At 36.3% G+C, this 15,259-nt stretch overlaps 1 protein-coding gene across 1 annotated transcript in view; it reads left to right on the forward strand.

Annotated features, from left to right (window-relative positions):
* Positions 1–15,259, forward strand: part of CUBN (cubilin) — a 256,824-nt gene that overhangs the window by 25,589 nt on the left and 215,976 nt on the right. The window contains exons 15-17 of the mRNA XM_032880903.1: positions 5,465–5,646; positions 7,452–7,614; positions 8,375–8,562. Coding sequence (XP_032736794.1) covers positions 5,465–5,646; positions 7,452–7,614; positions 8,375–8,562 — 533 coding nt within the window. The remainder of the gene's footprint in view (positions 1–5,464; positions 5,647–7,451; positions 7,615–8,374; positions 8,563–15,259) is intronic.

The raw sequence follows: 15,259 nt of genomic DNA on the forward strand, positions 1-15,259 counted from the left end.
CATTTTATTATGTTTCTGAGCTTATGGACCAGGAATTTGGAAAGGGCTCAATTATCATTTGATCTGTCAAGCAGTTACAATTAGATGTTGGCTGAAACTGTAGTCATCTACAGGCTCAACTAGGCTGGAAACCCAAGATGACTCACTCAGTTGATGCTGGCTTTTGGATAAGAGTTGAACCAGGCTGTTGGCTTGAATGCCTCCATGTAGCCCCTCTCTGATGGTGGTCTTAGGGTAGTGGATATTCTTTCATGGCACTTGGTCTGTCTTAGAGCAAGCCTTACAACAGACCCAGGCAGATGCTGCATGGGTTTTTTGGACCCATCTTTGGAAGTCATACTGTGTTATTTCTGCCATACTTTTATTTGGTTAAAGCACTCATAAGCCCACCCAGATTCAAGGGGAGGAGACACAGACCCCACCTCAGTGGAAGAAGTGTCAAAGATTTAAAAAAAAAAAAAAGTGTCAAAGATTTTATGAATGTTTTTAAGCCATCTCACCTTTTATTCCTAGCTAGTCAAGAATTTTTATCATGAATGGATATTGAAATATATTAAATACTTTTTCTAAATCTATTGAGATGATTGCATGGTTGTCCTCCTCTGCTTCTATCATTTTTCCTCTCTCCTTCTGGAACTCAGATTATACATATGCTGGAGATTCTGACTATGTCTCATAGCTCTCATACTTTTTAATGTAGTCTTCGCCTATGTACATGCAGCTGAAGACAGCTAAGGGCTCAAGGAAAACTCATAAATTTTTTGGGTGTTATGGCTATGCAGCTGTCTTCACTATAGTACCTTATTCCAAAATCCCAGCTACTCTAGGGGCCCCAAATCCCAAGTTTTGTTTATTTCACCCAGTAGGAGTATTACTGCTACTTGGACTCCACTGTCTGGCACTGCAGTTTGGGAAAGGCACACAGAGAGAATATATGGGACTCACCGCTTGTGCTTTCTTCCTCTGAAGGATCACAGTCTTTCACTGCTTGCTTCTCAATGCCTGAAGACGATAAAAACTAAAACAAACCATAATTCCTTATTATTACCAAATAGTAACCATTGCTTATATTGATGTGTTACAGAAACTGTTGTTTGTCTTGCATATTTTCCCATATTCTAGACTTCGCTAAAATCATTTGATCAAATTGAATTTAATATTTAGGGGGACAAAAAGGATCACATTTGGAGGTACTCAATGTCTATTTGCTTCCCTGTCATGACTGCAACATTGATTAGAGTGTTTTGATTTTCTCAGGTTGATCTTTCTATTAGAAAGCTTCCCTTTTGCCCTTTCTCTAATGGCCTTAGCAACCCATAGGCTCATTGTTTAGATTAATTGGGGCTTTCAAAATGATGGCAGTTGAATTTTATCTTTTATTCTTTATTTATTATCTGGAGTTCTTCAGTGGAGTAGGCCTTTCCCATGTCAACTATTTGGTTACTCTCACATACAGATCAGTCAAGAAAGGTAGGATAAATGCTTGATTCTTCCCCCTATTCTTCTCCAGTATTCAAATTAATTACCTGGTTTCCTAGCTTTCTCCAGAATGAACCACTACTTGTTATTCTTTTTATTTCATTTTGGTTTTAGTACCGAATGTGAACTCATATTTTATCATATTTGATGTATTATAATCCAGTCTAGATTTTTCCTATGTTAAAATGTTCCATATTTGGCTAGTGGGAAAACTTTCAAGTTAGTTTCTAAGCCTCTTTGACCCAATTCTAGTTACCTTTGGAAACTTCCTTGCTTTCTGCTCTGAAAGATGTTCCAGGTTCTTCCTATATGTTTATTGTGTTAGGACTGGAACCAATTATTTCTCTGAAGAGTTGTACTCCTCTAATGGGTAATGGTATTTAGATTCTATAATCTGGGTAGTATGAGTGGCTATTGCTCCTAGGTTGAACAAAGTCTATACATCTTTCAGTAGAAGGAATTAGAAATCTTTTAAAAATGCTACTTTTTAAAAAAAATTACTATTTTTTTAAAGATTTTATTTATTTACTTGACAAACAGAGATCACAAGTAGGCAGAAAGGCAGGCAAAGAGAGAGAGGGGGAAGCAGGCTTCCCACCGAGCAGAGAGCCTGATGCGGGGCTCGATCCTAGGACCCCGAGATCATGATCTGAAAGGAGAGGCCAACCCAGTGAGCCACCCAGGTTCCCCTAAATATTACTATTTTTTAAGTAGACTCCATACCCAGCATGGAGCCCAGTGTGGGGTTCAAACTCACAACCCTGAAATCAAGACCTGAGCTAAAATCAAGAGTCAGACACTCAACCAACTAAGCCACCCAGGTGCCCCTATTTTTGTTAATTTTAAGGAAAAAGCATATCATGTATTCTTCATGATCTTCCAATATATTTGCATATTGAAATTAAAGGTTTTTAATTTTATATTTATACCTCTTCTCACTTCGAAAAATCCTGGTTCCTAGTGACATCAACATATCACCTGTGTACTTAATCCTACTGTATGAATTTTCAAAATAACAATATCAATATTATTACTAATAATATGATAACTGAAAGCCATTTAGTATTCCTTGGCTATTCTTTTTGTACTTAATATGTGTTGCACTCAAGCTCTGTATTCGAACTTTACAGTGTTTTAAAGCGTCTTGGAATATTTCTCTTCTCTATCTTTAAACTGTTAGTTCAACAGTTATTTCATTTTGTTTCATTTTGTTTGTGATTTTAAAGATTTCACTTTTTCATTTTTACTGAATTTTACTTTATAATTATATAAAACATATTCATATTTCCAAAGCCAAATCAAAATTCATTAATAAATTTAGAGAAGTCTAACCTTCATCCCTGTCCATTCTGTCTTGTTCCTTTCTTCTCCCAAAGGAAACAATTTTTATTAGTTTTTGATTTACCCTTCCATTTAAAAAATATAAGCAGATAATCACATACGATCAAGTTTCCCCCATTTAAAAAAAAATGGTAGCATATAACAGGCCCTGTTGATAGTTTGCTTATATAGGATATAGTTTGCTGTATCCTAGAGACTGCTCCATAATGAGATCATAGTGTGCATTACATGGATACCTCACTCACTGTCTATTCAGTCAACCCTCCCTTGATGAACATTTAGCTTAAAGTTTCCAGTCTTTTGGAATTCCAAACTGTATTGCAACGGAGTCCTTGGGAAGTTGTCTTACTGCATTTTTGCCAGTGTCTTTGGAATAGATTTCTAAAAGTGTGATGACTTGGTCTAAAAATAAATGTCTGTATTTTTGCTAGACATTGCCATAATCTCTTCTGTAAGAGCTGTACTACCTTGTATTCCCATCAGCAATATACGAGAGTGCCTACTTCTCCATGTACCACAGATCATGCTGATCATTTGTTTCCGGTATTCTGGATATGTATCATTCTGAGAGGCAAGAAATGGTATCTCAGCAAAGTTTTTATTTGTATGTCCCTTGCTCTGAGTGAGACTGAACACCTTTTCCAAGTATAGAGGACTTTTGAATTTTTGCCAGTGAGCTCTTGATGTCTCTTTTTTTTAGAAGCTCTTCATATATCAGAGATGTTAATTCTTTGTATTATGTATTGAATTTTTTTCACGGAGCACCATTAACATTTTACTTTGCTTATGATATTGTAATTTTTTATCCATATAATAATTTAACTACTAAATTTTAGGCAATTCCTCTTCCTCTGAGCAACTCAGGTGTTTTCTTATTAGAAACAGTGAGAATCATGTAACTAATTTGTTTCACTTTTTGCCTTGGCAGCAAGACTTGTCTAAGTAACCTGCATAGCTGTGTAAATCGTATATCATGCATATCAGAAATGTCATCTATTTTATTTTTTTTCTAATTTATTTTCACTGCAGCCTAGACTCTTTATTTATCATCTCTGTTTTTCAAATTTACAGTAGTATTTCTTTTTCAGTTTTTTAATTTAAATTCTAGTTGGTAAACATGTAGTGCAGTATTGATTTCTGGAGTAGAATTTAGTAATTCATCACTTACATACAACACCCAGTGCTCATCACAAGTGCTCTCCTTAATCCCCATCACCATCTATCCCATCCCCCGCCTACTTCCCTCCATCAACCCTTAGTCCACTCTCTGTTGTTAGGAGTCTTATGGTTATTTTCCCTCTCTCTCCTTTTTTTTTTCTTCCTTTTTTCCCCCTTTCCAATATGTTCATTAGTTTTCTTTCTTAAATTCTACATGAGTGAAATCATTAGGTATTTGTCTTTTTCTGACTGACTTATTTCAGTTAGCATAATACACTTAGTTCTAGCCACATCGTCACAAATGGCAAGATTTCATTCTTTTGGATGGCTGAGTAATATTCCATTGTTTATATATACCACATTTTCTTTATCCATTCAGCAGTTGATGGACATTTGGGTTCTCTCCATAGTTTGGCTGTTGTTGATAATGGTGCTGTAAACATCGGGGCATGTGCCCCTTTGAATCTGTATTTTTCTACCCTTTGGATAAATAACTAGTAATGCAATTGCTGGATTGTAGGATAGTTCTATGTTTAAATTTCTGTGGAACCTCCACATTATTCTCCAGAGTGGCTGCACCAGTTTGCACTCCCACCAGCAGTGCAAGAGGATTCCACTTTCTCTGAATTCTTATCAGCACCTGTTGTTTCTTGTGTAGTTAATTTTAGCCATTGGGACAGGTGTGAAGTGGTATCTCATTGTGGTTTTGAATAGTAGTTCCCTGATGATGAGTGATGTTGGATAGTATTTTGTATAAGCCATCAGAGTCTTTGTTAAATAAATGTGAATATTAATAAAGAAAAGATTCCTTCAGTCACTGATATACAACTTTAGGGGGTTGGTGGGGGGTAATTAATGAAGTGGTAGTGGTGTGGATGTCACAAAGCCTGGCCCCGCCTCTACCTCACACCATTCCTGGTCAAGGCAAGTGGCTCAACCACCCATAGACATTTGATTTTATTCACTTATAAAATGAAGAGTTTAATTATATCATAGTGTTAAAAAATCTTCTCATATGAAAATTATGTAGCACTTGACTATTCTAATGTGTAAAATAATCTGGTTTGTTGAAAGACATGGGGTAATAATAGAAGTTCCAGAACTTTTTAAGAGTTAAGAAGAACTTTTTAAGAACCAGAACTTTTAAAAAGTTATACAGTAGTTAATCTCTTTCAAAGTGAAAAGAAGTGTCTATCATCTCATCCCTCAGACAGTTCAGCACTGTATTTTAAAATTGTATCACCATGTGATAGCTGATAAGCACAGAGCGCAATGCAGGAGTGACTCATTCATTTATCAGCTAATATTCCTAGATTTATAACTGTATCAAACTGGAAAAATGAAAGCCTTGTTTAATTTATGAGGGCATCCCAAATGGCACACAGTTGTTTCAACAAAGCTTGTCTTCTTGCAGTAAGGACTATGATAACTCTACATAAATTATAATTTGTATACAATATAAAGTTATTTTTTCCTCTTATTTTAGAGTGTGGAGGTGTACTGACGGGTACTTATGGTTCGATTAAATCTCCGGGATATCCTGGAAACTATCCTCCAGGAAGAGATTGTGTCTGGAAAGTAATAACCAGTCCTGGGCTCTTGATAACATTTACTTTTGGGACCTTGAGTCTAGAGCACCATGATGATTGCAGCAAAGATTATCTTGAGGTAAACAATCGTATTTGGATAGAACATATCATGACCTGATTGGAACTCAGGGAAGTATGGTTTGGTGATACCTGTGGATGACTATAATTTTCTAGCAGTAGTTAGATATATTCAATAGGCAGCTGATGTCTTAAGTCTTGCTAATTCCTTATTCTTAATTATGTCAGCTTGTTGGTTCTTCTGGGTTTCGTTTGAATCTGGGAAACAGACTGCCTTACTATTCTATGTCATTTCCTGGAAGCCCAGTCCCCTAAGGAGGGAATGGAAGAATTAACAAAAGAAACAGTAATGGTTATCTTTTCCAATGCAGAATCAAGACATCAGTTGTCTAAGGTAACTGACGCATTATTTCACAAGCTAACTATAGTGCTCTGTGAAGAAAAATGATAGCAATTGTGTTGAAATTGATTGTTAGTGGGTGAGCTTAGAATATATTGATAACTGTCATTGGGAGAAGAGAAGTCAGTCTGTGCACCTCCTGCTTAACATTAGTAAAAGATTAAAATACAGAAGAAGAAGAAAAAAAAAAAGGCCATGAGCTTATGGGTATATCAGAAATGCTGCTCTGCATTTGTAGACTGAAAAGATCATTGAGAAGATTGAGTTCCTTTGTTGCTCCTGTCTTGTTTGTCTCCATAAATCTTAGTAGTCCTTGCCGTAGTGATAAAAGACAATATGCTTTTCTAAGTCCATTAGAGAAGAATGGAGTGCTATGGAATTATTCATAAAGGATAGAAAGGTGCGGCTGTCAAACAGGGATCTCCACAAGTTAAATTCATTAGTAATTTAGCAGTTGTAATGGATTCGAAACCCTTGGGAGTGACTGGAAAAATCTACCTCTCCCTGAAAAATTTCAGCAACATAATCTTTTGAATGTTAACAGTAGCATGGATTTTCCATCAAATTAAAATTAGAGGCTTTTCTTTTTCATTCCCACATTAATTCCTGGATATATGTGTACTAGAAAGTATCAATCATTCTGATAATATTGAAATGCTTCTCATTTCTCAATGATATTTCGAGGAAGTAGTTAAATATAGGAATAAAATACTGCTGTCCCAGAACTCTGCTGCCAAAAGAAAAAGTAATTTGAGTGCACCAAATTGGCCATGTTAAAATAGCACTGATGTTTGGTGTTCTAGGTAGTACAGAACTTTCAGTTACAACAGAATTACAGAGGGGTTAACATGATTATTTAAGAGATTAAAAAACCAACAATTAAAAAGGATTTCTCAGGTCATATTGTCATTATCACGGTACTCAGTTACTATTAGGATTGCACTTCTAAAACACATTAAACTGTCTCTATATTGCGTCAACCTGACTTAACTTCTTTCTACCTCTGACCCTTCTGAATACCTAGACCAAGTTGTGAATCAGTCAGCACTGTTGGTATTCTTTCTTCCATCTTCTTTGCATATATTCATTTCCTCCTTCTTAGTTACTAGGAATTTATCATTACAAAACCAACATCTAGGGGGAAAAAAACTAAGGAAAGAAAACATTGAGAAAGGTTCATGAGAAAATTTCAAATTATACATCTAGCCTTGGAATTAAAATTTAGACAGAGATAAGGTATTAAGAATGGTGGGAGGAGGAGACTTCCCTTTAGTGAACCCCAACTGAGTAATGGATATATATATATATATATATATATATATATATATATATATATAATGGAGAACCTCTGAGAGCCATCAGTTTCCAATCACAGCTTTTTTGAAGTTAATGTACAAAATGACTGGGGTTTGTCAAAATCTGACCATTTTGTGCTTAATTATTCTTTTGTTTTGTTTTGTTTTTAGATTCGAGATGGTCCTTTGTATCAGGACCCTGTTCTTGGGAAATTCTGTACCACTTTCTCTGTCCCACCACTCCAGACTACAGGTCCCTTTGCCAGAATTCATTTTCATTCTGACAACCAGATTAATGACCAAGGCTTCCATGTCACCTACTTAACATCACCCTGTAAGTAACCTGATCATTGGGAAAGCATATGAATGTGAAGGACAGTGCCATCTTTTTATGCTTAGAGCTTATATTGACACCTTAAAACAAACCAACAAACCAATGACAAACAATAAAATACTCTATGATTTTTACTTTAGGGCTTTTATCCTTAAATACCTCATTGGGCCCTGATGAGAATTCACAGAAAAAACACCTTTCAGGTCTCAATATCAGGAAAAGTAACCATGAACATCTTTTCACAGGTCCCCTTTCTTCATTTGCCCTGGCTTTAGGCTGAATCTAGAGTCAACCTTCTGTAGACTGTGGAGTCTCTACCCACTTTTTGTGCATGTCAACTTTCCCTTGAGCACACCCTGCTGTTCTATGTTCATTATTCCTTTAATTAGATTCCTTTTTCTAGTCCTATATTTTATTTTATAACATATATTTTATAAGCTACCCCAAATCTTTTTGGAATGAAGGAGAGCCTAAATGTATTTAGGATACATTCTAAATGTAGAAGAGGATGTTAGATGGGAAGTTAGATCACATATGTCTGGATCTATTTCTTTAGGCACTATATGGATGTCCCACAAACACGTCAAACTGAAAATATGATTAGAGACATAGGCCTAATGTCTTTATTCACAGGGTGAATAAAATGGATATATGATTGTGTGTGCATGTGTGTCAATTTTTAAGGATTGTATCTAATGCCTGACGGTCACAGGAATGGCCACTCACAGGACCTTTCCCTTGTCTTCCCTGTTCTCTTTAGCGGATCTGCATTGTGGAGGAAACTACACAGACCCAGAGGGTCTTCTGTCTTCTGACTTGTCTGGACCTTTCACTCACAGCAGACAGTGCATCTATATTATAACGCAGCCCGTGGGAGAACAAATACAGATCAACTTCACCCATGTGGAGCTGGAAGGCCAGAGTGTCTGTTCCCTGAGTTACATGGAGGTAACTTTGACTAGTCCATGGCCCTTTTATGACTTTAATCAACATTTTTGTATTCTATAATTCAATGGTTGTACTGCCAGCAGCGTGTGGATCCCCTGGACGATCTGGATGTTAGAAATCCAGTTCTGTCTCCTATCCCAGACCTACTGCATCAGAACCTCTAGGGGCATGCTCAGCAATCTGTGTTTTAACAAGCTCTTGGCTTCTCCCGGGTCATTCTGACTCAGGCTAGAGTCTGAGAACAACTGTTCTAGAGAGTATGAAAGAATCTGCCAAAAATAGATCTATAGATGGTGAAACAGGAGATTGGTAATGAAATAGCAAAGGTCAAAAATGAAAGCTGAGACTAGGAACTCATAATAATGCCCAATTACAAGCTATGAAACTGATCCTTAATAACTGAGGTGAATGCAAATAGGAAAGACTAATGAGATTTACTAATAAGACATAGTTTTCATAGACTATCCAGGAAACTCATCTCAGAAAAGTAAAAGGATTTGCCCAGGTGAACTAGCTATTCGGTGGCAGAGAATTAAGGTAAAGCATTGGGTGACCCTTGTTTCAGGTTTTTTCCTTTCATTAGGCCTGCATGTTCTCTTTCAAAAAACTTTAACTCTGATTTAAGTGTGTGTAATGATTGTAATGTGAAGATATCTGAAACAAAGAGGCACTTTTGTTTGCCTGGCCTGGTATTTCTTTTGCTTAATTATTGGTCAAGCCACAAATTAGAGTATTGAGAAAAAGAGACAAAACAGTGTTTGTTGGGTGCAATCATTTTATATAAACTCAGAGAGGCATTGGCGATTTTGTTTGCTCATGTGTTAGACCCAATTTATTTTTCCAGGAAGAACCTATGTAACCTCTTGCCCTCTTCCCTCCTTGATACGTATAGTAGAGAAACAAAGAATTTCAGTGTAAGAGTTGGACTTAGGTGAAAAATGAAGTACATTGAGCATGGTGACACAGTAGTATTTATTAATATTTAGCTTAGTTCAGATACACATTACCTTGGTTTCAAGTGTACAACATTGTGATTCAACATTTGTATACATTGCAAAATGATCACCACATTAAGTGTATTTACCTATTTGTAGCCATACCAAGTAACAATTTTTTTCTTGTGATGAGAACTTCTAAGATTTACTTTTATAGCAACTTTTAAATTTGCAATACAGAATGATTGATTATAGGCCCTGCGTTGTATATTACATCCCCATGATATTATTTATTTTATGACTGAAAGTCTGTAACATAATGCTGATGAGGTCCATCCATATTATCACAAATGATAAGATTTCATTGTTTTCTTCATAGCTGAGTAATATTCCATTATAGATACACAAATACCACATCTTCTTTATCCATTCATTGATCAATGGATACATAGGTTGTTTCCATATGTTGGGTATTGTAATAATGCTGCAATGAACATAGAGGTGCATACATCTTTTTAAATCAGTGGTTTTCTTTTCTTTCGTTAAAGAGTAGGAAGTGGAATTGCTGGATCATAGTGTAGTTTTATTTTCATTTTTTGAGGAAGTTTCATGTAGTTTTCAATAGTGGTTACACCCCCACCAAAAGTGCACAAGGGTTCCCTTTTAACCACATCTTTGCCAACATTGTTATTTTTTGTCTTTTTGGTAATAGTTGTTCCCACAGGTGTGAGGTGATATCTTATCCTGGTTTTAATTCGCGTCACCCTCATATTAGAGATGCTGAGTATCTTATCATGTGCCTGTTGGCCATCTGTATATTTTCTTTAGAAAAATGTCTATTCAGATCCTCTGCCCATTTTTTAATTGGATTGTCTTTTGTTGCTATTGAGTTGTATGATTTCTTTATATGTTTTGGATGTTAACTATTTATTTGATGTTTGATTTATAAATATCTTCTCCCATTCATCAGGTTGCCTTTTTGTTGTGTTGATGGTTTACTTCAGTTTGTAGAAACATTTTAGTTTGATATAGTCACATTTGTTCATTTTTGCTTTTGTTGCCATTGCTTCTGGAGTCAGATCCAAAAATTTACTACTAAGACCAATGTCAAAGAGCTTTCTTCCTATGTTTTCTTCTAGTCTGTATGATTTCTGGTCTTACACCAAGTTTTTAATCCATTTTGAGTTAATTTTATGTATGGTATAAGACAGCGATCTAGTTCCATTCTTTTGCATGTTTTCTCAACACCATTTATTGAAGAGCTTTCCTTTCCCCGTTGTATATTCTTGCCTCTTTCATTGTAAATTAACTGACCATATATAGTTGGGTTTATCTCTGGGCTTTCTGTTCTTTTCCATTGATCTCTATGTCTGATTCTATTGTAATACTATACTGTTTTAATTACTCTAGCTTTGTAGTATAGTTTGAAATAAGGGAGAGTGATGCCTACAGCTTTATTCTTTTTTCACAGGATGGCTTTGGCTATACAGAATCTTTTGTGGTTCCCTACAAATCATAGGATTGTTTGTTCTCTTTCTGTAAAAAATGCCACTGGAATTTTGATAGGTGTATCATTGAATCTGTAGATTGCTTTGGGTAACCTGGACAATCTAACAGTATTAATTCTTCCATCCTATGAGCACAGAGTATCTTTCCATTTATTTGTGTATCCTTTAATTTCTTTCATCAATCAAAGTAAGTTTTCTGCTTCTTTCTCTCTCTCTTTTTTCCCAGTGGAACCCCTGTAATGTGAATATTATTCTGCTTGATGATATCCTGTATGTTCCTTAAGCTAAAGTTATTACTATTATTTTTTTCCCTTTGCTGCTCTGTTTGGAAGAGTTCCACTGCCATGTCTTCCGGCTCACTGATTCTCTCTTCTACTTGATCTCTCTCTGCTGTTGAACCCTCCTAGCATATGTTTCAGAGCAGTTATTGCATTCTTCATTTCTGTGGCTTCAGTTTGGTACTTTCTCATATTTTCTATACTTTAGTTGAAGTTTGCAGTATGTTCATTCATTCTTCTTCAGAGGACCATACTTTGAACTCTTTATCGGGTAAATTCTTTATCTTTGTTTTATTAAGGTGCCCCCCCACCCGGGATTTTATCCTGTTCTTTCATTTGGAACATACCCCTCTGTCTCCTCGCTTTGCTTATCTATCTGTGTTTCTATGTATGTATAAGGTATAACAGCTATTTTCCCAGTCTTGTTTGGGTGATCTTGTGTAGGAGATAAACCCTATCATTTAACCTTGCCCTAAGCCATTGTTGTCTCTTAAATCTTTACGACTGGCTAAGCAGCCTGATTTTTTCTTGGTAGGTTCCAGGTGTTGAGGGTGTGCCAAGACCTGTGAATGTTCCAGAGGGGGTGGATTTTGGTCAGGACCTAGGTTCAGGCTATTTAGAAGCTAGACCCACAGGCAGGAGCTTTTAAGGTATGCAAATATATATAGTCCTGTGGGACCTCAATTATAGACACTGCTGGCTCTAGTCCAAATGATCTAAATGTGTCTGCTTAGCAACAGTTGCAAATGTCAAGGCTTGAGACAAGTGTATGAACTGTTTTCTAGGAGGTATTGGTGGGCTGTAGTGAGATCAAATAAAAAAAGATGGTATCCCCCAGCCTATGCTTCCTGAGAGCACTTCTATAGCCTCTACATATGTGATAATCCTGAAGTCTGTCTCCCCAAGCCAAAACTCCATGTCAGATAGATAGGACTTTTTCACAGCAAAACTGGAAATGTGTTCCAATCTGCTGTCTGTGCAGTACCCTGGGAGTGGTAGCCTACCAAGAATGTTCTTTCCATTTGTTTCAGACCCACAGGATGCAGGTCTAATCCCCCTTGGACACCAGAACCAGATGCTCACAGGGCATTCTTTGTATGGACTGTGTTGGCTGGCTGGCTTTGGTGGTGCCACTGTAAAGCAGCATGTAGGGGTGGGGCATTCACTAGGTTGTCACTGGCAAGGTTAAGGTGGAGTGGCACATGGGGAGTGGGGTGCTCTCCCAGCTGGTGGGCTGCAGTGTAGTGGTACATGGAGAGGGGCACTTGCTTGGCTGGCTTAGATGGGGTCATGGAGTACAGAATATAAGGGCTGGGTATGCCTACCAACACTAGCAGGTTAGAAGGAGAATGCCAAAAATGGTACTGGAGATGGTACTGGTACCTGCCAGTGTCCCCATCCCCAGAGGGAATCCCTACAGATGAATCTATGCCTCTCCTTCCCTTTTTGGTGTGGCACTTTTATCCTTTGTTGTGGATAAGCTTATTCAGGTAGTTTTCAGTTCTTTATCAGAGGGAATTTTTCTACATGTAGCTGGAGATTTGTTGTGTTCATAGGAAGAGGTAAGTTCGGGATCTTGCTCTACTGATATCTTGAACTGCCTCTCTGGATTTAGCAATATATTTTTTTAATCCAGAGATTGTTGTCTCAGAGGGTGAGGTAAATGTGTATATTCATTCAGTTTATGTTTTCCAGAATATTCCATAAAATACATTAAAGTTTTACACTATGGAGCAATTTCAGATATTTTTATGTAAATAAAAATTAAATTTCCACCATCTGTTTTTTAACTTTAAGGATAGAAAAAAATAGCTCACACTTAGAGAGTACTTACTATGCACCAGGTGCTATTCTAAGACTTTAAAGTACTATAATTAAGTAGATAACGATTATTGTCTTTCTACTATCTGTTGGATGTGGTACATCTTTGACATGAGTTAATTCATTGAATCCTCACAAAAACCATTATTATTCCTATTTGCAATGAGGAAACTGAGGCCCAGAGAAATTGTCTCTTGCTCATGGTTACATGTTTGGGGAGTAGGAGAGCTGGAAATTGAATTAGTTCCAGTTGTACTGTTCTCTGATAAGAACAGAGACCAGTTGTGTAGCTATGACTGCAAAAGGTGGCTCACCTTCCATAGGAAAGAAGCCCTTGTGAGTGTCCCAATTCCATATCTGGCTCCCTGGTCACAGGACCATAACATGGAACCATGCACAATGCTTTTCTGAGACAGGTAACACTGTAACTCTAATTTTTAGGGAAATCTGTGTACCTTTGTATTAGGTGCTATGAGGGGTTCTTATGACTCTAAGGTGTCACCAAAGCATCTGGAATGATTTACCCTCTCTGGCCTTGCACTATGTTCTAATTGAATTTCAGTAAGAAGTTATATGAACTCCAAATCATTGTGAAAAGTTATTAAAAAAAATAAAGCATTGAAACATTTAATTTTGTAAAACAGAATAGGAGAATATTATGTGGCCAGAATGGGATTAGAGTTAATTTTTCTAAGTGCTTATTTTTGCCCAGTCATTTGATGACTGCATAACCTTGAACAATTTTTTATCTGGATGCTTCAGTGCCTTCTTCTACAAGATACCCTACTTATTCCTTCAAACTTTGTGAATATAAATCAAGACAGTGAATGATAAAAGAAGCTTAAAGTATTAAAATATTATAAAAATACAAGGTTTTCCTAGGCCACATTTCCAACTCCTGCCTTGAACTTATCAGTTCAGATAGAGCTGGTAAGACCCTTTCTTTCATGGTTGGCCATTGAAGTATTGACATTCTGATGTGCACACACACCCATAAAGTCTTGATTAAATTTCCCTCAGAGGTTGTTGATGGAGACAATATAAGAGCAGTATTAGAAGGACAGGACATGTATAGTGATTTGAATAATTGAAAAGATTTTCTATTATGTCCTTGACCATCCTAAAGGAATACGATCGATTTGTAGAATTTTAGCACAGCAAGGGCCTGAAAGGTCATCTAATTTAAATCCTTAATTTTACAAATGAGGAAATTGAGGTCACAAAGACCAAACTCTAGTTATTGTCAGAATAGGATTTAGATGTACCTACGTGGGATGCTAGATAGACTTATGCTGACTTCTACCAATTTCTTGCCAATACCTCACATCTATCTATTGGGATAATCTGTGAACTGAGCCATTTTTTTTTTTTTAAGTATATCTACTTCTTTTCATGTTCTTCAGATAGTGGGCATGGAAGAAAGTGATTCTGGAACCAAATTCAAATGGAATTATTATGACTCAAAATATTGCTCTCTGAAATGGTGATTTCATTTTTAAAAGGTATACCTAAAAAGTGAATATTTAAGTAAAGGAATAAAAAAAAGAGTAATGGTATTTCAGATACACTGGTGGTTTAGAAAGCAGATGGCTTTACCGTTTATTAACTCTATTTATAAGAGAGAAAAGACCACCCAAAATTTTAGAAAGAGTGAAAAGTGAGAGCGGGAATTCTAGAGAGATCTGGGAGAATAATAACAAGAAATTTTCTTCTGAATGAATATATACATTTCTAAAAATCCCACATCTTCTAATTATGTGGTTCCAGTTGTCTTGTTCCCATCCAAATCTATCCTTTAAATGGAGAAATTTAAATAAAGACTATTGCCTACTGTATCTTTTTCATGTATAGTATGTTTTTGAAAGATTTTTTGCTCAGTAAGAGAGCTCTGTAAGCATTTTATTTGAGAATAAAATTTAACTACAGAAGATAATAAATGTGGCATTGCCCAGATCCAGTGTAGCGTATCTATATTTTTCTTTTTATATTAAGAAGCACACATTTATGCATTAATTCTTGGATTTATGTATCTCTTTCAACTTAACTTCTGCTTCTAGAAACACACATTGCCCATGGGTGATGTAATGGGGCCAGTAACAAAAGAATGAGTATAGCAAGAACAGATCAACTGTTAGTTCATCTGTTTTTGTCTAAG

Source organism: Lontra canadensis, unplaced genomic scaffold, assembly GCF_010015895.1.
Source record: "Lontra canadensis isolate GAN:19392208 unplaced genomic scaffold, GSC_riverotter_1.0 scaffold72, whole genome shotgun sequence".
Classification (NCBI taxonomy): domain Eukaryota; kingdom Metazoa; phylum Chordata; class Mammalia; order Carnivora; family Mustelidae; genus Lontra; species Lontra canadensis.